Genomic DNA, 23,878 nt, shown 5'->3' with positions numbered 1-23,878 from the left:
GACACCGAGCTGAAACATTAGACCTGATCTGAAGGCACGTGGCTGGGAAGGAGGAGGAGGAAGAGAAGGAGGAGGTTGAGGTGGGCGCTGAGCGGCGCAGAGGCTACTTCAGCAGGGCACGGTAAAGAAGGAGGGAGTGGGCGGTCTCTCTCTCCTGCTCCATGTAGAAAATTAAGTCCCTGAGGTTGACGCGAGTGATGCGTTGCCGTGTGTATTGGCGCGATGAGGTGGACGGGGTGGAGGAGCTGGCCAGGGAGCCCGCTGTGCTGCCCGAAACCTGGAGACAAGGGAGGGGTCAAAAGGTGAGACGGGGGACTTCACACCGGCTCCAGAACATTTTACATTCCTTAAGTCCAGTTTTTGCCTTAAAATAAACATGACAATGATTCAACCAACTTCCCGTTTGTTTCCAACTACAGAAACAACGCAGTGCTTGGAATAAACAGAACAGCCAGGTAGCTATTGTGAACAGTGATATCTTCAATGGCTGAGCATGCCAACTGAAAAGGCACCACCAAAAACTGAAACTGCATCAACAAAATGTCCAGTGGAAAAGTTTTAAAACTGGTTGACTGGCAAGAAATCTCTTGGAAGTAAGGATCTTACAGTGCTTAAAGGTGATCATTAATGTACAATTCTACAGCTGCTCAAGTAATCAACAAATAATGACAACATTTATTGTCCAGGACCTAGCATCATTTAGCCGTGCTAGCTGCATGGCTCTAGGGATGGGAATTTCTACAGACATTCATGTTCCCCAGAGGATGAATCCTAATAACTTTTCTGACCCCCTGACTTTTCCTTCTGCACCACCATGAGGTCCACATTTGCGGTTTTGAATGAAAAGTCTGGGCATCTATTGGATGGATTATCATGACATTTGGTAAAACACATTCCCCACAGGATGAACTGTAATAACTTTGGTGATCCCCTAAATTTTCCCCTAGCGCCATCATCAGGTTAAATTCCAGAAAAGGCTGTGGAGGAATCCTGAAACTAATCAGGGTACAGGAGGGAATAATCCAACTTTGAGCTTTCAACCTGCGAAGGTGCTTGATATTAATCAACAGCAGCCATCAACACTGCAGTGACCTTCAGCAACACACTGCACTTCAATTGCTTGAGCATACTGACTTCATTGAGGCAGTGCCTGTATGTATGTATGTACAACCGCTTTATGCACATGAGTTTTTAGTTGATCTGAAAATAAAATTATTGAGCTCTTTATCAAAAACATCAAATGACAGCTTTTTTGTTTGGGTTTCATTAACTTTATTTTCTCCTTTATAGATGTGTGTTTTGCTTTTTCTCTTTCAGGGAATTTGTCCTCACTTCTTTAGTCTTTAGTTAAGAAAAATATCTTTGTCTCTGTGGCGCAGTCGAAGGCATAGTTCCCATGGTGAAACATAGTAACAGTTCAGAAGTACGCAATACTACGTTTCCCATGACCAATAAATTAAGTAATGGTTGTTGAATGGCAAACACATTGACAGTATCAATAGTAAGGAATGCTGTGGCCTCTCAGCGTGTATACACCTCCAATTAAGAAAAACAATCCCTCTGGCAGAGCCCGAATGAGATCAAAAAGATGTACTAATATTGTCCAGATCTTCAGGTGCAGCAGAGTGTTCAGAGATTTTTTTTTTCTTCAACTAGCTGAACACTGAGAAAAACATTGAAGACGTGCTCCGACGGCAAGGGAAACCATCATTTTAATTTGTGCGTTCCATGGCTCTTTACATCGCCCTGAATGTGAACAGATTTTCCCTCTAAATGAACAACGCTGCTGACATAGATCTGAGCTGACGTCCCACTCTGAAATGGAGCCCTTGTTGTTTGTATTTGATCCAGGAAAAATGAGAACGATAAAAAAGGGAGTGTATACAGAGGCTGATACAAATCAAGAGATGCATTTACATTTGGAAATGAGAAACACAAATCCAGCAAGTGCCCACTTGAACCCAGGCAGAGAGAAATAAGACAGACATTTCAGTCAGGAACACCCTCTCACAATTACATTGATTGCACCACTCTGTAAACACACAGTACAGACAGGCCTTAATTGCAAACATATGAAGGGTATGAATTTACAAGAACCAAACCAAAGTCCCTCCAGCACCCGCCCCCTCATATGCTTGTCTTTGTGTACACTGTATGATGGTGCTTTGTCTCAAATTTCCCTCAGTACACTCTCTGACCCCTGGACGCTGGATGATGAGTGAGGGTAGCCAGGCCACTGGTCTCACCAACTTACCTCAACCACATCTACAGTCTCTGGCAGGCCTGGACTGACCATTGGGAGCACCGGTAAAGTTCACGGTGGCAGGCAAGTGTTAAAGTTTTCACTGTACACATAACTGCATAGATTCTTGCGGACAAATGATGTTAATACAAGTGATTTTTCCAACAGAATTCATATTGTGTGTAAAATTAGCTCGAATGTGTCCGCTTGGATTTGAATGTTTGGTTCAGCCGAATTCTCTGGGCCCTCCCTAACCGTGACGAAATAGGCAAGACTGTGAGATCTGTTATGATCTGTCAGAGTCTGCTCTGACTACCAGCTCTACGTCGATGTCCATGCATTATTATTTTACAGTCATTCCCTCACTCCTCTGTTGTATTTTTTAAATATACTGGGAGAGACGGTTCTAGCTGAATTTGAGGTTCCCTTTAAAAATGCAAAATCAAATGTGTAAATCAAAGTGAAAACAACACAGGGGCAGCTCTAGTCACTCAGAATGTAGACTGTCAGGTCCCCCCACCTGCTTTTAATCTGATCGTCTCTGCCTGTTATCACACGCGACTGGTCGAACATACTGTACATACCATCAACACAAAGTTCAGTTAATGTGTGGAGTGTGCATGGTCAAACAGCGTGGAGAAACGATGGACAGCGCAGGAGTGCAAGAAGGAGAGAAAGAAGAGGTGGAGCTGAGAAGGAGCACATTAAGAGGACAAGCCCTGTGCAGCTAAATACTGCAAAATTACAGATATGTTCACGAGCATGGGACATGTTAGTGTTAAAAAAAAAAAAAAAAAACGTGCTAGCATGTCACAACTACCTTTCCCGAGTTGATTCTGTGTTTTAAAAAACGGATAAATAGCTAATATATCAATACTTAATTGTGCTATGTACTGTAGGAAATCAGGAGATGTGTATGCATGGAATTAACAAAGAAAATAAAGACCTGTGTACTCCTGTCAGGTGGAAGTACCTCCAGTTACTCAAAGCTACCAGAGCTTCATGATGATCAACAAAAGTCCAATCAGAGCTCAGAGGAAATGCCAGGTGCAAAACAAACACTCCATAAGTGCAAAAAATTAAGGTTTATTCCTGTAGCCCTAATTATGGAAGTGCAAGTGACTCTTGAGATCTATTTTGGTTGCCTGTTGAAGCAGTTTTTGTGTGTAGTAGTACAACTAAAAGATGTGTTACTGGCATAAACAGGAAACAGAAAAAACATTTCAACAGAACAGTTACAGAATACGTGGTCTGTTGTGAATGTGTGGAAATTGATGTTATATTCCCAGCCTGAATTATTATCCCAGTCCGGCCCTGGTCTCTGGTCAGTAATGTTGTCATGTTTGGAGGGCCGCAGGTCGAGGTGCAAGTGGGTATGGCCAGCTCCCCGGGGCACACCAGACCCTCACTTTGGGGAGCGACCCCGGCCTAATCAGGTCAATCATGGCTGACCACATGTGAAAGATGGGCCTGCCTACTGCCATGCCAATTACTGCCACTCACAAGAAAGCCTGGCGACAGGGCCACAGATTTTACCAATCAAAGCCATCCATCCACCTGGACGGATGGGCAGTAGTAGCCACAGGCGGTCGGTGCTGGGGTGGTCGCAGTGGTTGATGGTGGGGAGGCGGGAGACAGCGAGTGTAGCCAGATATCGCTGCCCAGGTTGTGTGCCATGGCTCCCAGAATGCCTCATTCCCTTCAGGGACAGGGGCAGCCTTAAGTGATCCAAATACAGGCAGAAAGGTCAGCGCTCATCCAGGAATTCACTCAACGCAGCCTCTCCTCTCCCCTCTGTCTTTATATGTCCTCCACATGCTAGCAACCCAAACAACGGTATGTTGTTGTTGGTATCTATGGAGACAGATCCGTCTCGCCAGTACATGCAGGAAATCATGTTGTGGAGGAGGGAGTGGGGATGGGAGGGGTAAACACCAACACTAAACAAAGCAGATGGCTGAGTGTCAGTTAAAAAGGAAAGCGAGACATCAACAACCACGCTTTCCCTGTCGCCAGCAATTACACAGTAATTGTGTCTGAAATTCACTGAAAAACAAAATGGCAGGCTTCGTAAGGTCACGGTGGATGAAAAGAAAAAGTGAGAGGAAGAGAAAATGCAGGAGAGCAGAGAGAGAAAGAGAGAGGGGAGAGCAAAACTGAAAGTCTCAAAATCAGCTTGGCCAAGAAAGATCCATGAGGCAAAAAACAGCATCTGTCATTTTATCTGTGATGGGCGCTCGGAGGCATTATGTCATATGACATATCCATCGTACAGAACGCGCAGGGATACTTCGATACATCTCTTCAGACATTTGACTTGTTTGGAGCCGGGGACAGAGAGAAAAACAGGGAGAGAGAGCGCCGTGGATAGAACCTGAGGAGAGGAGAGGAGAGGGGAGGGGAGGGGAGGGGAGGGGAGGAGAGGAGAGGAGAGGAGAGGGGAGGGGAGGGGAGGGGAGGAGAGGAGAGGGGAGGGGAGGAGAGGAGAGGGGAGGAGAGGAGAGGAGAGGAGAGGGGAGGGGAGGAGAGGAGAGGGGAGGAGAGGGGAGGGGAGGAGAGGAGAGGAGAGGAGAGGAGAGGAGAGGGGAGGAGAGGGGAGGGGAGGGGAGGAGAGGAGAGGAGAGGAGAGGAGAGGGGAGGGGAGGAGAGGGGAGGAGAGGAGAGGAGAGGGGAGGAGAGGAGAGGGGAGGGGAGGAGAGGGGAGGGGAGGAGAGGAGAGGGGAGGAGAGGGGGGGAGAGGGGAGGGGAGGAGAGGAGAGGGAGCTTGTCTGTAATAAGGCCTCTTTGCAGGCTCTGGTCTTCAGCCACATTCTGTTGACATACATGACAACGTGCCAATGGGCCAGACACACTATTTCACACTATTTCACTCTTCCATGATTTCCCACACACGCATGTTCATGCACACAAAGGGAGAACGAGTGTCCCTGTGTAGCTGGTTAGTATAATAGAGTGCAGAATGTGGACAACAATCCAATAGAATAAAAGACGGATTTAAGGGAAAACAGAAAGATATGACAGATTTCGCTCATGTCCATTCTGACACGGCAATCAGACAGATAACCTACTGAAACTTCTATTATTCTTTGTGTGCATAAACTTCACATAAGACTTATAAACGTTCCAACGATGTGTCAAGAGTATCATAGTCGAGATATTTTTTGATCAAAGCATTTTTAATAAGGTTACTTATAAATGATGGAACTTGCCAATATAATATATAGAGAGGTTATCCACAACAATTACATAAAAAGGATAAGGCTAGAGTTATTTTGTATTTTTCTTATTGCCTACAAATTCCATGAAAAGTCCAAAATCACCAAGCCCACATGTTCAAGATGTCACCCTACTACTGCTAAAAGATACATCTTTTAAAAAAGGCCGAGTCATTTCCTTAAAACCGCTGGGAACTGTAGTTTTAGCAAACCGGAGTAAAGGCGTATTTGTTGGGGACTATTTTCACCCACGGCCTAATACAAATTTGATGCTCTTGTAAGTACTTGCAACAGCAGTACTTGTATGTACATGTATTTTAGCATAGTGTCTATAGTCTGAACTGTAGGTCACACGATGCCGTGAGATCCATAAAAGCTTGTTCCCATACACATCGATAAAAAAAGAAATGGCTGTTAAAGTATGAAGAAATGCTCCTGAACATCACACACACTCAGAAGTAGTAGTACAGTTTGAACCTCTTAGTGTTGTCATGTGCTGTTGGAATGACTAGGCCTCCATGTTTGGACACCGCCTCCATTGTTTAATACATCTATGATACTTGTTGTACTAGGCAGAAAAATCGGACTTTTTTAATAGAAGGACAAAGTCAGTAGGTCATGTTCTCGGCCCTCTAATGACCAGCAACGTTCACTTCAAGCTTGAGAGGGCTAAAATTAATTCCCATTTTGCTAAATTTACTTTTGATTAATAATGTATGTTTTCACCCTCTCTCTCTCGCTTTCTCACTCACTCTCTCTGCTTTTGACTCCCCGACTACAATTGTGCAGCGGCAGCAGCGATGCTTGTAGGTGTCTTGAGGAATTTACATTCAGTCCTTTATTGTTTGAGAAGGGAAAGGGGGTTGGGGGCAGGAGCGGTGATGGGGTTCTTGCTGATCTGTGGCTTTGAACCCTGAGTGGCACCTGTGCCTTGATGCTGGAGCCAATATTGGATTTGGCCCAGGTCACACCTCAGGGCGGTGGGTTAATGGCCCACTTTGCCAGGCACACAGAGCTGATCGGCCCTGCACAGGCCAACCTGCTGCCTCAGCACTCTACTCCTCACAGCAGAAGTACAGCAGGGGCTGCATGGTAAGAGAACACACACACACACACACACACACACACACACACACACACACGTGTACTGTATGTACCGGTATGTGATGACACCCTGGCTAACATACTGTGTTAACCAAAACTGGGGGGGGGCTCAGCATTCATGTTGAGATAAAGACTGGCCCGATGTTGGTTGAGAAACAGATAAGCTGTTCATGATGCAACATTACTCTTTTGTTGTTATTACTTTGATGCTGAAAAATCTGTTTAAACTCTGATGTCTATGCTTCAGGCAAGGAGGACATATATAGCACAACAGAGACAGAGTGTTGACAAGCCAAACAAAGAGGTGAAGCAAAAGCCGAACCAGGTGGTGTATTTTTAAAAGTTGAAGCCAGGGTGGAAATTAACTGCAGCCACTTGTCTAATATTGATGAATTTTGTGCGTGATGCTGGCCACTGCGGCAGATTGCCAGCCATGATTTGGTGGTCCAGTTGGATTTGCTAAGTGCAATTGGCTGGTAGAACCTTTAAAGTGGCTTGCAGGTACTCAGGTAGTCCGACCTGACTGACTGACGGACAAACTGGCTTAAACACTGGCTGACTGAGGGACTCACTGATTTGCTGACTGACGGACTTACTGAAGAACTGGCTGTTTGGCAGACTGGCTGAGGGCCTGACTGACTCACTGACTAGCTGGCTGACTGGCTGACTGGCTGACTAATCTACTGACTGAAGGACCGACTGACTGACTGCCTGGTTGACTGACTATGTGCCAGGACGCAAAGCTTTCCCACATGTTCTCCTCCACGCTGCATTTCAGTCAGGGAACGCTGCCTTGTCCCTTCACAGTGTTTACAGTGTGGAGCCCAGCCGTGGGAGTGCAGCCCCGCTTCATCTCCACACTCGGCCTGAAACGCCTCTCCTACGGCCGCCATTAATCAGCAACAGAGACTTTCTCTCTCCCTCTCTCGCCTCTCCTTTTTCTCGCTCCTCTACGCCCACAGACATGCTGGATGAGGCCATTTTGAAAGAGTTAACAGATGTCGGCTGATTTGCCCGGGGCTTTCTGACATTGCCCGAGTGATGTATTTGATGTGGAGTTTATTCAGCTCTAATAAACGTATAAAGAATTAGAATAATAATTCACAGATGTACATACCCAGATTATATGCTGGAGCCTCTCTTTGAAGCAGACAAGGCAGCCAAGATTAACAGAACCAGGGGAGAGGATGAAAAGGGTTTTGTGTTCAGCCCAATGATAATCAGAGAGGTCAGGATGGACTAATGCCACAGCTTTATGTTCATGCACCGACACAGGCGGCCTTTGTTCCTATCACAGGTTCCTACTCTGTGAAAAGCCTACACAAGAGGCTGCAGTTGTCACTGTGCGTTTGAAAAAAAATGGAGCAGAGTGAAACACATTTGCTATATCTGTTTTTCCCCGTCTCATACAAGCTTTTGTTAATTTGTCATTTTGTTAACAGCAGAAAGAAAAACTGAAAGACTAAAGGGCAAAAATACAAAGGGATAAGAGTGAGTTCTAGCATTCTGATCATGGCAAAAAAAATGAGGGAATTACTTTCAAAACAAACAACTTCCATTTGCTTCACAGCTAAAGAACAACAAATCTAAAAAATGGCCAGTTGCAGAGCATCTTAATACCCACATAAACCATAAAAACAGCTACATAGCTCCATGGCAATGCATAGCAACCGTGCAGAATTTCAGTCAAGGAGAAAGAAGGCAAAAAAACACCTTATTACTTCTAACTCCTGCAAGCCATTTTGGTCTCCAAAGGTTTTAGAGCGCCGCAGGCCATGTGTCTGCAGTGTTTCGGGAAATGACTTGCCTTCGCACGAACACTGCTATGTTCTGCAGCACTGCTGCCCCCAGCATCCCCGCTCAATTTCTGTTTAACCCCTTCCTGCCTTCCCTCACACTGACTCACTGCAACAGAGAGCTCACACCCAGCACAATACTGTCACATTGTTCAGCCTCCCTCAAACCAAGGCAAATCAGACCAGCTTTTTCACGAGCTAACACATTAACTCCACGTCTAATTTGGCTACTTAAGCATGTGATGGCTCTTAACAAACATGGTGCAGGGAAGGCGTAAGGTTATATGGGGCAGAGAAAGACGGAGCAAAAAGCCCCTTCACCATTCCACTTGATCTACTACAATGTGCGACACAGTTTGCACACTTGAGTGTGTATCAACGGTGGATTAAATCTGCAAACTCGTTGACACAACACATAATTAAAACATCTTGCTCGAGGTCAGGAATTTTCTAATTAGTAGTGTACTGACAAAGCTGCAATTCCATCGCCCTGAGTTTCAAAGTCTACAGGTTACTGCTAAGATGAAAGCTGACCCTGGAGCACTATTCTGCAGGGCTGCTCATACAATTCCTCAGAAGACAGTCACAGGGTCACCAAGCTAAACAGTGTGCTGCACCCGGAACCTCGCTCCCAAACAAAGAACTTCAAACTTTCCTGCCTGGAAACACAATCTTGCCCCCCCCCCCCCTCTCTTTCTTTTCAACCTGAGAGAAACAAAAGATTGTGTGAAGGCAACCAGATGAAGAAACCATAACATTGTTTTTAATCTGTTTAATTAAAATGCTCTAAGCCTGGCTAGCTGAGCAACTTGTTAAATACTACAAAGGCTTTATTAGCTGGGTCTTTGTAGCATAAGTTGGCAACACCATATAGGATTGTGGGAAAACAACATTTTGATCATATATTGGTTATTATATAATCTATTAAATGAATAGAAATTGTCTACAATCCCAATAGTACAACAGCAGCACACCAGCTAATATAACAACAATCCAGATGATTTTCTTGCTGTTGTGATCAAATCCAATCAACAATCCACCAAACGATGCGTTCAATGTCTTTCCTCTCTGTTATTTTCTATGGAGACGAGCACAAAGAATAGAGAAATGGCTAACAGCTTGCTTGATAACCTGGACAATTAGCGCAGGCCAAGTATCTTTGGCTACATAAAGTATCAGAAGTAGAACTTTTTCAACATTAAATATTCAAGGCGTTTCATATATAAAATGAACCCAATTAGAGTTAAAATAGGAGAAGTGTAATGAGTCTCAAGTCAGAATGCTTGTCTTCAGAACTATTCGCTAATGAGCCCTTGTTGGTTTTGCACACTTTATTTTCAATGGTGTGGCACTGTCATTTCTGCTGGTTTTTAATTTTTAATTCAAGTTGAATGAGAGGGTGGTGACTGAGTTAATAATCAAGGCACCGGGGTGTTTTGCAGCCGATGGATAGCTGGGAGAAGTTGCCAAATGAGGCTTGTGGTCCGCCCTTTGATGTCTTTGCGAAACGTTCCAAATAGGAACAACCAGTTAACAAAAGCGTATCAGTTCAGACTGGTATCGAACATAAATGACCACACTAAGGGGAACGCATCCTGCAAATGGCCTAATTAGGAAAAAGAGTAGGCTAGCAAAATAGCATGTCACTGAATAACACAGAATCCAAGCACTAACAGAAGCTGACTTGAGAATGAGATGAGAGACGAAAAGGCAGCACGACGGATCCCGCCGCTCTGCAGACATGTGCTGTATGCTGAACTGTCAGTCTTCACAGAAATCCTCATATGAGCAGTGAGACGTTTCACTTACAAGAAATGGAACGCACCAAGGGGCCACAGTAGATATGCAGATGGAGGAGATTAGAAAGCACATTTACGGCGGAGGTTCACACTATGAATTGGTCCTTGATCTCAAATTGACATAAATGGGGCCATTTTTGACATAATTTAGCCATCACAGGCTCAGTTCCAGCACTGCTGTCACTGGTCCCCATGCACCTGATGTGACGCCCGCTAAGTATAAGAGACAGGGAAACGGCTGTCTGAAGAGCAGGTCTGATTAAAATCCCGGCTCTTCTGGGGAAAGAGAAGAGTTTCATGTTTTATATAGATGGCCCAGAAAGACGAACCGAAACTTTACTGGCGGATTCTTGTTAGTGGAGTGCCTCTGTGAACATTTGTGACCCCCAGTGACATTGTTTTTCATCCAACAAGCTGTCAGGGTGAGAGGCTCACAGAGTTTTTATAGCTACTTAGAAATAAATGTTTCCTTTACCATTTTGGGCATTTGGATATGTCAATTCAACTTGAATCTAAATATACCACTTATACTAGTACTACTACTACTACTACTACTAGTTCTGCTCATAAAAATAAGATAGACAAATACATCTACTGATTCCACAGTTTGGTACATTTAACGTCAAAATTTAAATCATATAACACACTGTCAATTAGTAGTCTAGGTGGGTTGGGGGGTAATTGTGGCATGCAGCATCACAAAATTTGGACTTGGTTAAGGAGTTTCTCATTACAGCTTTTCTGGCACTTTCCTGGAGGCCTCCTTCCTCCCATCAGGTTCCTCTTCCACAGGCCCAGAAGGCTTCCTTCCTACCTGCACAGCATTTTGGCAACCTGTTTTATTATACCACCTACAACAGCATCATTTTCCAGGCAGCTGTGTGTGTGTGTGTGTGCGTGTGTACACAAAACGCTTATCTACATATTGACTTGGTTTAAATCCACACCCTTGTCTGCCATAATAATTACACATCTTGTAAAAGGAAGTACTCAATTCTTCCTGCACCTGAGGCGGGCAGCTGCAGGAGTTGCCCACTGGCGCCCATCAAACACACCTCCGGCGCTGCCTGGTATCCAAACAGCTTCAGCATACACCCACAGCCATTGCCTTCCATGGTGTAATGGCGCCTTTCTATTAAGACTCCGACTGAACAGAAAGCGCCAACGCAAGCACAGTTAAATGTGTTTCTACGTATTGCAGGAACAAAGCAGTTGGGATAGGTCGGACAGGTGATAAAGACAGCAGGGGCCTGTTTTATGGTTGTCAACGAGTCAGACCACACACATGAATAGCTGCACACACCTCAATACACACATATACACAAACACACAACAAAGCAGTGGTGTGTAGTGACACAGGCCAGCCCAGGAGGTATGTTTACATTTTGTGGCTCTCTGGACCTTGTTGTATGTGTATATATAAAATCGCTCCAGAGGGCCAGGCAGGTCTTTTTCAGCCAAACCACATCTACGGCTCAGAACTGCCATGACATGTAATCAGAACACTGATGCGGGTGATAGAGGCCACATCCAGCTATTCACAACTCTCCCAAAGTTCTCTCAGTGGAGGGCGTTCATTAGTCCAACAAATACATAATTTATGCAATCTAAAAAATACATGTGATCATGAATCAAAACGGGAATGAGAGACACGGAAACATTGAGGTTCTCTGGTGATGCCAATTCTTTGTTTCGGGGAAAAGCGAATGGAAGTCAAGTGCTGGGCAGCTGTCCTGCCAAACATGGCCAACCGCAATGTTGATGCTTAGAGGCCGGACCGGAGCCAGACCTGGTGACACCCTGCTCCAAAATAGCCGCAATCAGTGTTTAGTACAATTCTATTTCTCTCCCTACGCTGCTATATTTCAGAGTCAACTGTTTCCTCTGTTATCATGTAATGGTTTAGCACACTGAACAACAGTCACGTCAAATCTAACCTACTGTTTAATTGTACTAAATATACAGCATGGCATCATATATATGGATTTTAGAGGACATGTACATAAAAGTGTCCCTATTCAGTAAACATGGGCGACATTAGGTTAGACTGCATGCTAACTGACATGAACAACGCACCACTGGGAACACACAACATATCCAGCACCATAAGCAAGTATCTAACACAGCGCTGGAGCCAATAGCCTTTATCCTCTCTCCATTCAGGACTGATAACATTCATGTGCATGGTGATGTCTGAATTCTGCTGAGATTATTTGTCAAAAACGCCTGAATTTCACAGTTAATTGGCCTCCCTAATTAGCACAGGATGTCTAATTCCCATTGCAGTCAGTGTGCTAAATGGTAAAGCTTTAGCAAGCGGATGCCATTCCTTTTCGTTTGAGCAGAGTGACTCCCCGTGCAAGCTGAGCTACACTGTACATTACACACTCAATGATCGATTCTAAATCTTAATTAGGGAAACGACAAACAAGCAAGGGGACTTAATGAACTGTGTACCTTGTCAAACAGCTGGCTGATTATATTTATTGAGATATATGTTAAATTTAATGATTTGGGCAATTAACTGTAGACCCCTCTGTAATCTCTGAGGGACATAAAGGGGCTAGGGAGGCGAGCACCGGGGCCACAGACCTAATGGAAAGCAGCTGACAAATATTTGTCATCCCAAGAGTGCTGAAACAAGCACCAGCGGTACAGAGGACCTTGTGCTCAGGAATAAAGGTATCATACAAATTTCAGTCCCTTGTGTAATCCCAGTCATTTATGGTCCTGGCTTACTGCTCTGATACTGTAATAAGATATGTTTTAGGCACTCTTTGCTTTGCTGGGACCTCATCCCATTTAATGATCTGAGATGTTCCACAAAAACAATACAGAAACATAACAAAAGATATCTAAAAGTGGGCACAGTCTTTATTATCAGTGCCTTTTTTTTTCATGGCCATCCATTTCTAACTTTTTTTCTAAATTGGTCAAATGGAAAGCAGTGAAAAGCGAGGAAAAAAAAATTAAGCCGAGCTGAAAAGTGCGACTTGGATTTAATATTTTATAATTGCCAAGGGACATTCTAAGATCAATGAATTTTTGCCCGGGACGCACATCAGAAAGAGATGTACTTCAGTCTTTTTAGGGAACATTGGTCTATTTAATTCCAGTGTCTGATGCATGTGAAATATGCCTTCCATGGCCTCCTTCTTCTTCCCCAGGCACTGCTGCAGGCAGACATTACCACTTTTAATGGGCCGCCATGAGAAGAGGCAAGTCAGCCAATAACCCATCCTCACTAATGGATCGCCTTGTTTGTTCTCTTTCACCATTTTCTGAAGCTAATTTTAGATGTTCTGTTTTCCTGTTAAAAGACAAAATAGAGGACACTTTATCACAACAATATTTTAGCACAAACAATGAAATAAATGGTCCTTAGACTGAAGGACGGATTAGAACTGTTTTATTTTAACAATTCATTTACATGGACCATCTCTGTTGAGTAAACTAGCTGGCGGTTGGCCCAAGTTATGAGGGGTAGCTCAAGTGTAACTGGAAGCCAAAACAGGGCCTCTCCCCATGGGAGTCTAAGAGAAAAAGCCGCTTCTGGGCCCTGTAGTGGAATAATGGGGGTAGTTAACAGCAGTACTTTTTAGGCGTGGGAATGATCAACTCACTGACTGATTTATCACCAGCAGCTGAACCAGTTGACAATATATTTACTAGTCATAATCTGAATTTAACCTCAATAAGTCCCCATGACTTATCAAAACAAATATACATTTGCAGTTAACATTCCTGCCATACAATTAAGTTGTCATCTGTAGCCGGGTTATTTGCAGGAGGTTATACATTTTGATAATCACAATAAATATTCAACCTTTTAACATTTCTACAGTATTATTGAAATTATAATATGAGGGCTGACTTCCAATGAACACATACATAATTAATGACATTATTAGACAGTGTGGAAAATTCTAGAGATAAGCTATGATGCAGTAAATGTAAAGATGGTGCTCCTTATTTAGTGTTGAGTTTTAAGCAGAAAGCTGCTGCTTACAGGATGCATAATGTACACCTCCACAATGAAAAGTCCTGAATCAGATCCCGGAAACTCAAACTACTCTCTATGTTGGCATTTCTGCCATCTAGTTGTAGTATTTTGCCTACTCCATACATATTACCACCTCTCCTCCGCCCTCCTTGGCATTCTTCTGCCCCCCTGCCAGCACCTAATGAAAGATCTTTTCCAGCTTTTTCTTTCCCCAGGCTCAAACCTTGACAGCTGACAATGGAGCTGACATAAAACTTATAGTCAAAGGAAAAACAAACTTAAATACATAGCGACAAGAAATTGCACTGCTCCCTGGTAATGCCACGGTGCTGTTCTGCACAAGGCAATCAGGGTTAAATCTAACAGCATCGCAGGAGGTCCTATAAAGAAACGACAGTAAGTCACACAAAGACACAGGAGTTTCTTAAGTGAGCCATAACAGAAAGAACTCTCCGGGGTCTCCAGGGCTCCACCATGCAAGTTTCAGAGGCTCCGTGTTGACAACTTCATTAGCAGCGCCCGCGCGCTAAAACTCTCAAGTCGTTCAACATTATCACATGTTAAGACTAAGAATTTGGAGGCCCAGAGTTTCCATCTCCTCCAGGATGGAAGAAACACAAGCGAGCGCAGAATGGCAAAGCAGTGATTGAGGCATTTTCTCTGCCTATCCCTGTGAGTGGTGAAGGCGTAGGATGAGGAGAGTGGGTTTGTACAGTGCGGTATAGCACAGCATGGGGCCCAGGATGTTAGGCTGTCCCCATGTCCCTGGCCAGCAGGCTAGCTAGAGAGCCAGCCATTATCGGCTCGCCTCCATAGCAGCGAGGCGGAGAGGGGAAAAAAAAGGCAGCAAATTTCATTCTTCAGAAATTTAATTATATCAAGATTAACAAGGGAGGTAATTAATTTCTTTAAGATGGGTATCTCTTAAGTGCCTGGGGCTCAACTTTGTTGTCAAAACTGTATATTTAACCATTATTTCAGGGCAAAGTTTTAAAGGCAGAAACGAGGGGGATCACTACTTTGCCATGAATATGGATATATAGAAGGCTCTTATCTAAATAGCGAGATTACAGTGTTAACACTAGTGTGTACATTTATGTACATACATAAATAGTTAGATTAGGTAGATTTAGGAATTTTCAGAAATGAAACATCGAAAACGGGCTGCATCAACTATATTTAAAATAATTTCCAAAATGTACAGTCACGATGGATTTTTGGAGACTGAGCCCTTACATTCTCATCCTGTAGTGGATAGGCATAGCAGTCTTAGTCGGAGGGTGAAACCGTAGATCACTGCATGGACCACAAGGCCATCCAGAACTTCACATTGTCTAAAGCCCGAGCCACACTGCCCACCTCTACCTATGTGTGACAGTTCAGTACATTCCCTGTACGATCAGGATGGTCAAATTATAAGACAAAACCAAAAGTGGTCCCAAACCTGTTCCCAGAAGTCATATTTACACACACACACTATATATCCCATTTAGCTATCTACATGAAAAGGTTTCCAAATGCTGTCAAGGCGTCAGTGTAAGTGTGCACTGTTTTCTCTCTTGAGGGTGACTTGAGATTTATTGTAGTGATGCAGATTGATTTTCTAGTATAGATGGAGCAACAGTACTATTCATTAATACCCACTGATGTATCACAAATACTGTGCAATCCAACTTTATCGAATCAGTGAATTATATATTTCATTATATGATCTGATAGGTATATGGTGGATCTTCCTTTAATATGTAGGAATCCTCTCTTCGTCACTGAGAATGTTAAATTACTGTCTTATTTCTTTAAGTCTGACTCACAGAAAATTGAACCTGAATGACCTGGTGATGGACCGTGGACAGCCCATGTATGTGTGTCTGTGTTACTGATCTTGGAGGGCTCTTTAAGCTCCTTTCAATGAATGAAGACATTAAAGCCAGTGGTGCTGAGTTGACAGTTATATTCAAGACATCTCGTTCTATAAATATTTCAATTAATGTGCAGAGAGCAAGATACAAACATGTCAGAAAGTAAATTATTCTTTTTACGCTTTTCACGTCTGCTTTATGGTGGAGAGACATCAGTGCAAGCCACACACATAAAGTGACTGGTTAAGAGAAAAAGCAGAGACAGTGGAACAAACAGGCTATTCAGAGATTCTCTTAAATACAAACACGCTGAACCACATTTTCAACTGTTGGTAGACCCAAATATATGAATTTATGTCTCCCTCAGGAAGAATTGTAATCACTTTGGTCATTTTGTCCAATGCTTTGGTTTCTGACCAAATACCTTTTTGACTCTGATTTGCATTATTGGTAGGTTGTAAATTAGTCAGTGTGCTCCCGTCCATTATTTACCCTTGGAAATACCTGCACAACTTATGACATTCCCATCAGCCTCAGCTGTACTTTGTGTTTAGTGCTAATTAGTAAATGTTAGCATGCTAGCACGCTAAACTAAGATGGTGAACATGGTAAACATTATACCTGCTAAAAATCAGCATGTTAACATTGTCATTGTGTTTTTCAGGTATTTCAGGTCATACATAGTTCCATTTATGTGTGTTTCATATTTTGCGCATTTCAATATAGAACTAAATGGGAATGGATAAATGTATTCCACATAACTGAAGAAAAAAATAAATGTACTTATCTTTTCATGCTACTGCTATAGCTGCATTTTAAATGCTTTAACCCACAGTCCATAGTGCAATAACCACTGGTGGGTACCACTGTGCTCCGCATTGTGCAAGGAAAGGGAAAGTTGGCAAAGTGCACTGTGTTAAAGCTCTAAGAACGCATGGCATCCGGCCAAGGAGCCCCTGTAACCATTCTGAGGACTCGACTCTGTCTCCTTTGTGTCCTCGCTGGAAACACAGAATTGCCTTGAGAGGTAAAGTCAAACTAATATTTCAATCTTCTTGACATTATGAAACCAATAGCAGCCTCTCTGTGCCCTCTTTAATCATATTTATGTAGTATGTAGAGAGGGGGAACACACACAGGAATCCTTATGCTTCATTACAGCCTGATATAAGTCATGCTAAAGACATTGCATTCTATTTCAGATCCCACCCTGTATTACTGCAGTGGTGAAATAAATGAATAAATATAACGGCTAATTGGGGTTAATGTCAGTGCAACCAGTGCATTTAAGAGAAACCTCCATGTGGTTAAGAGCAAAAGTGTAGCTCCACATGTTTAAGAAAAGAAGGTCAAGTTAGCTGTCTTGCCCACTGTGTGTATGGTTTGGACATGGAGAGGATGGAGAGGAGTAAGAGGAAAGTGATGGGATGCTGTGGTAGTAAACAGTAAACAGGAGGAGGCTGTAGTGAGTACTGTATACATACACATTACTGCCACTTCTTCTTCTTGACCAACAAGCAGGCATGACTTTTTTAACCAAACACTATCCCCAACAGATCGAAGGGGGGAAAAAGATGGAAAGGAAGAGGAGAGGGGGAGGAGGAGCAAGTGATTTCCTCCTCCATTCAGTTGGCCTATCTCCTTCTTAACCAAACAGCCTGGTTGGTCCTAGTCCTCTGAGTCCTTACGCCCCCCTCGCCCCCCCCTCCCCTCAGCTCCGGAACCCTCGTGCTCTGCGAGTTTCCTGTTTGTCTGGTTGAAGACCTGGCCGTTTTACTCCCAGGCGGCACACTGGGAGGGACGCGGGAGGAGGAGGAGAAGGAGAAGAAGAAAAGCACAAGAGAGAAGGACAGAGGGGAGGTTGGCGGGGAGAAGGCAAAGGGAGAGACACTGAACACTCCCGAGTTGGGATTGATTTACTTCATTAACCGAGATTACAAGTTTAACTTACAAACCAGAGGTCAAAATTTCTCATTAACAAGGGGACCGTGGAGAACCTCAGGGCTTGGAGACCACTCTTATTACTGACTACACATTTCAATCTGTCTTTGATGTTCCATGTCTGCCTTTCTACCCCCTCTTTCCCCCTCCTATTTTTTGGCAGCGAGGTTGATTTTAATTGTAGCTATAGAACAGAGCATAGTTTGCCTGTAAGCCAGCCTCCACATCTGTAGTGAGTGCAGCTTTAGTGATATTGGGTGCAGTCCATAGCTTGGGGCTAATTTTAATGGTCCCCCCCCCCTCCTCCCTCCTTCATTGGAGACTCAGATTGTTTTCCACGTGATTCCTGTTAATTTAGCTGGAGGAAAGGGCATCAGTTTTCCTTGTGCTTTTCCCCCTCTCTCCCCATGCCTCTCACTCTATTGCCTCACTCCTTCTTTCTGATCTACAGCCTCAAAGAAAGAAGGTGAAATGAATTCAAATGGAAAAATAGACTGTGCTCACTATTAAAGCGCTCGCCTACCTTTGTCCCTCACATTGCGCCTGGCCGAGACAGATACGAGAAAGGCGGTGTGGCTGCACAAACCGAGGCAATTTAGCTGCTATTGTCGCTTTTACGTCAACAAACAAAAGCTCCTTCCTTTGATGTGATAAATGGCCTCAGTGGCGGGATGATAACTACAAGCTCGTAAATGTGTCAAGGATGTTTTAAAGCTCTGAGCATGTTTAACACTGCAGGACATGGTGCGCTGAGGCACATTTTACATCGCAGAACCTCTAATGCTAACCTTAGATGCACTGAGGCGTCTCTGTCTTTCATAAGCTAGCAACTCGCAGTTTAGTCAAGATGCACTAAATAGGGAGAGGAGATCATAACACACAGAAATCAATAAGGGGAAATGAAACAGTAAAGCGTTCAAATAACGTTAAACGTGTGAAAGGACAGAATATAGAGGGTGTGATGGAATAATCACTGTGAATAAAGCTCTATTTGACAGACTGTTCTCTATCCCCAATTCAATGAGCCAAAATCCATTTGATCTTTTCTCTGTGCAATATACAAATACTGGTGTGACTGCAGAGAAGCAAAGAGCTGAACATGGTGTACAATCCACCTATGTATAAGCTGTTACCACCTCACATATTGTTCAGTCGCAGCAGCACTGTATAGATAGCTAATACATAGCAAAATACATCAAAAATCAGCTTCTATATGAACGTCTCATTTTAATCAGGTATTGTAGTATTAGTGTCCACATCTTCAAGCTAATGTTTTGAGGGCATTTCCATCCTCCTTCAGCTGCCCTTTGTCACTGCACTTCATCCCTCCACCTTCTTCAAGGTAGCTCACCCTTGACGTATGTGCTGTACTTCAAACGCCTGTGTGTGCTGATTGGAGGGTTAGGGCTGTAGGATGGGGACTATTGAGCTGGAGGGGGGTTTTGCGGTGTGTGTGTGTGTGCCTGTGCGGCCCCTGTCTGTGCAGTGACCCACCGCTGGGGCCACAGCCACAGCAGGCCCTCTTCCAACGAGCCAGCCAGCAGCCCCAGCCATTGGCTGCTTGGAACTAATCCACCCTGCGGAGCCCTGTAAGGCCCCCTTTGTTCCCTCCTGCAGACTAGATCAGGCTGGAGACAGACACTCCAGTCTTGACTGGCTATCACTTTCACAGCCCGTGGCGATCCACATCCAGGCACAGGCCCAAGCCCGGCCAAGCCACCATCAAATTAAAGGTGGGTGAATGGGGGCGGAGGGGGTTGGGTTGGGGGGGATGGAGCAAAATTGTGTCACCCGAATTCCGTCACAGTCTGAACATGGTGGAAAGGTGGTCTGATGAGGAAAAGAACAAGTAGGAGGGAAGGAATATTGAAGAGGAGGATTTCAACAGGAGCTCTGCCTCTCGGTGAACAGAGCAGGATCTCAACAAGGCCATTATCTGGCTCCTAATTTGAGCTCTGGCACAGCACTGAAGGGCTGCCTTTGTCTGGGATTAATGCGGAAAGCTCAGGATGCGATGTCAGAGGGAAATAATCAGCATGGGCCCTTCATAACGTTGGCTGCTTGTGCTCCTGGCCAGGGCCCCCCGGCTCATTTCTGTGGAGATGAAATCTATGACAAGCCCCTCAGTGAAGCTAAGAGCAGGCAACAGTCCAGTAACACCCACAGGCCTCCAGGCATCCTGTGACCCCCTTAGAAAAGTCACATTCACTTTGCTCTGGAGAAGGGAAAGAGAACGCTGCAGGCGCTTCCAGCCCATGTGAAATGAAGAAATGTGAGGAGGTGAAAACGAAGTGAATATAAGTTAAGATTCCTCCTCCGCCCTCTCTGCAATCACTCCAGAGGAGGGGCACTGTGACTTCACTTCATTATGCCCCTCTAATTAAACATGAACAGGACATTAAAAAGGGGATAAAATAAGAGAAAAAGAACAACAACTCCAGCATAATGTATATTCATGTTTATGTTGTATAACTGCATTTGGGAAAGCAGTTTGAGAAAGCAGCTTTTTTTGAATGCGGCAGAAGGTCGCGGGCTAATACCCATCAGGGTAAAACATTCTGAAAGAGGTTGGCACTGCACTCAAGGACCAGAAGTAATGCTTTTATTTTGTTATTTATGCTTTTTTACCGGGTGCATTACTATGCTCCTCTGCAGCATATTGCTGCTAAGCGAAGGATGTGAAGATGCAACTCGATAAGCAGGTTATTAAAATGACCAATTGACATTCAAAATTCAGGCTTGTTTTAGATTCATCATATTTACAGATGAATATGTGGAATTCAAATGTTTCCCCTGCTGCCTAAGGGAAAATGTGACTTGGTACAGCAACTGTGCATGACTTCATGTATGACCCAGTGCTGGAGAAATATGATACTCAAGTCATTGCTTATGGAACCTCAAACAGGAGACGGCTTCTTACAAAAAACACAGTTCATCTTAATTAAGAACAGACTAGGCAAGTCACATGGGAGTATGTCACCATGCTCCATGTAACATACACACATATCTCCTACCATCTACATGTCACGTCACGTTCAACTTAAAATGTGGAAAGTGGGTTATGAGACAGATTCCTAAACTTGGCCAATTCTTAACAGGTTTTAAGCATGAAGAGGATGTGTGTGATGTATTAAGAATACAATGACTCCAAAAAGTAAAGCCGTGGGGGGAGGGAGGCCAACAAAGAACCCTGTCCACAAAACAAACCCACTCCCTGGTGCCTCCAGAAAGGTATTGGCTCATGACTCTAATCGGAGATTTCAGATTTGTTCATCTTCATCCACTTTGTAGATGAATAAACATGAGAACAATGGTTCAGAGGGCCGCACACAGTGTCGTCAACCCACCAGTGCACTTCACAGCTCCCTCACCACACAACCTCGGCACTATCAGTTCGATGCCCAACTGGAACTGACCTCTCACTCAGTCTGTTATCTGTGGCCACTCTGCAAAATCTAAATATGCACACGTACATCTGTTTCCTCTCATCTGAGTTGCTATCATCAATTTCAATAATTTCACTTAGTCGCCTAGACAGTATCGCTGTAATTACAGATGCCGCAGCCCAAGTACTTATTTTTTGGCTATGCTTATCTCTAATATTGCTCATTCTATATTTTATTTGGGTGCTTAAATTACAGTATGCTCCTATTTTTCCCCTATTGTATCCATTGCTCTAAACCCATGTCTATTCTTCTGCTTCTGATTTTAATGATTAGCTATTTGTATCTTGATTTGTGGCTTTGCGTATGTATTGTGCAGTGCACGGCACCTTGCTAAGTAAGTGTTGTTCTCAAATGTTCTTATAAATAAACTTGAATCCTATTAGAATCCTATCAATCTATTGGCACAACATGCAATTCCATGTAAATACAAATATGCGACAGAATCAATCAACCAATAAACAGTTATTTATCCATTTACAATTGGAAAAATGGAAAACAAATATTTTTGTGTAGTTACAGTCTTATAATATGTATCCACTCACATTCTGTTTATCTCAGTAAACAGCATAGCCTATAATATGTCAAACTGTCAGTGTTTCCTACTTGACAGCTGAAGAGCCAGCCAAAGAGAAAGCTCTTAGAGAGGTTAGGGTCACACTCCCTCCGGGAGTTTTATTTTTATTTCCAATCTCCATTTTTATGTCTTCTTATGCATTCTGACATCTTGACTTCATTTCAAATGTATTACATAACTAATTTTGGTGAGATTTATGTGTGAATTTAAATGAACTTGAAAAAGCATTTAAATAGAAGCTGATTGGTTAGAAAGGAAGTCCCAAGAGTGGACACTGATATGATCACATCTTCCACCAAAAGAGGCCAAATGTTATTGCATCAGCAGTGACAGAAGTGGAGGCCAAGACAACAGCATACACAGGCTGTGCCTGTATAGAAATATAAAGTAAACTACGATTTCTTGTAAAGAAATTAATCATTGGTTTGAGTGTTCAAATGGCAAGGAATGACAAAGCCAGGCTGCCTGCACTGAGGCGCTAAACTTGTTTCTGAATCGCACAAAATGGTGTAACGAAATGTGCTGTTGAACACTGATATATAAGAATTCAACAGCTATGACAGTAGCTATTAGGCAGATAGATACAACAGGCAGAACACTACAGTAGATAAACACACATAAAGTATGCAAAATGATCAGGGAATAAATAAACAAAAAGCTGACTGTTTATTGTGCAGCCAGCAAACTAACTGTGATTTTACTCTCACTTCAATACCACAGCCTACTGTATATTATTGATTCATTGTTCTAGGATCAATGTCGGTCGCTGCCCTTATGTTAATAATAAAAAAGTCTCACATCTCCCAAGTGTCGGGTTTCTGACTACCATAGACCTTGACCTATGGACACATGAAAAGTTTGGAGCATTTTGTGGAAAGTGACTGATGTGCGACCTAGAGTCTCTGAACAACAGCACAGTAATTAGATTCAGTAGAATACCCTGCGTTAAAACAAAGCATCTTGCTTAAGAGGAGTAACAACTATCCGACCAGCAGCTAGAACTGGAAACCACTGCTTTACCTGCAGTTATAGATTTCTATTTCTTATTCACTGTCTTGCAGATAAATATTCAGTGACTCATTTTTTTGCATATCTAGCAACCCTCCATGTTTGAACTTACCACCGTCAGGGATGACAGGAACATGAAAATTACCACTGAAAGCTGTCTCAACAAAAAACACACTGCAAGGTAAAAAAAACTGAGAAAAAATATTATCTTGTACTTCTTATAGAGTGCCAAGTTGGTAGTAATGTAATGTAAAAGTATCATCAGTAGGGTGGTAAGAGATCTGACTTCAAAGCCTAAATGATTAATTAGGCCAATATGTGTCAATATATGACATAAAATGTGATAATATAGCCATTAAGTGAGTGTCGTTCTTACCTCTGTCCCTGATGGGGTGGCCCCTGGTGAATCCACTTTACGTTTTTTGCGGGGTCCAATGGCGGCTAGTGCTGTGAGGTTGGCATCTCGCTGCCTCATCTGGGCCAGTTCCTGTTGTTGCATCTGGTGAAGACAACACAAAGATTTAGAAAATAACCGTACCCTGTACACGGTGTAGTGTTGCCCCAGTATCACATGCATCTGTTTGGATTGATAAGTACGTCATGTGCAAGGTATCAATATGCACCAGTGAGTCCAATGCCACCCTGACATGTACATTTAATGTCTCTAAACAAGAAGTGAATTTTACACCAATATTTACAACCTTTGAGTAAAGTACAAATCTTTAAAATGTCTTGTATGTGGCTTTGAAGATAATAGAGGCTCAGTCACATAACAAACATTGCCACCAAAAACAACCATCTGTGATACAGAAGTGCACTAAGGTAGCTTTTTAACTTGGTAACACTGATGTTCCCAACTTCTAAAACACTCCTTTCTTTGCTCTGTGTATG

At 43.4% G+C, this 23,878-nt stretch overlaps 1 protein-coding gene across 1 annotated transcript in view; it reads right to left on the bottom strand.

The window, feature by feature from the left end:
• LOC139283797 (transcription initiation factor TFIID subunit 4-like) overlaps positions 1 to 23,878 on the bottom strand; it is a 77,092-nt gene continuing 53,214 nt past the window's right edge. Inside the window, exons 14-15 of the mRNA XM_070903838.1 lie at positions 23,364 to 23,486; positions 1 to 277 (exon numbers count right to left, since the gene is read on the bottom strand). Of these exons, the coding sequence (XP_070759939.1) occupies positions 104 to 277; positions 23,364 to 23,486 (297 nt within the window). The 3' untranslated portion in view covers positions 1 to 103. The remainder of the gene's footprint in view (positions 278 to 23,363; positions 23,487 to 23,878) is intronic.

The sequence above is a fragment of the Enoplosus armatus genome, chromosome 1, assembly GCF_043641665.1.
Source record: "Enoplosus armatus isolate fEnoArm2 chromosome 1, fEnoArm2.hap1, whole genome shotgun sequence".
NCBI lineage: Eukaryota > Metazoa > Chordata > Actinopteri > Centrarchiformes > Enoplosidae > Enoplosus > Enoplosus armatus.
The sequence above is the reverse complement of the archived record's forward strand: the minus strand, read 5'-3'. Positions and strand labels throughout refer to the sequence as shown.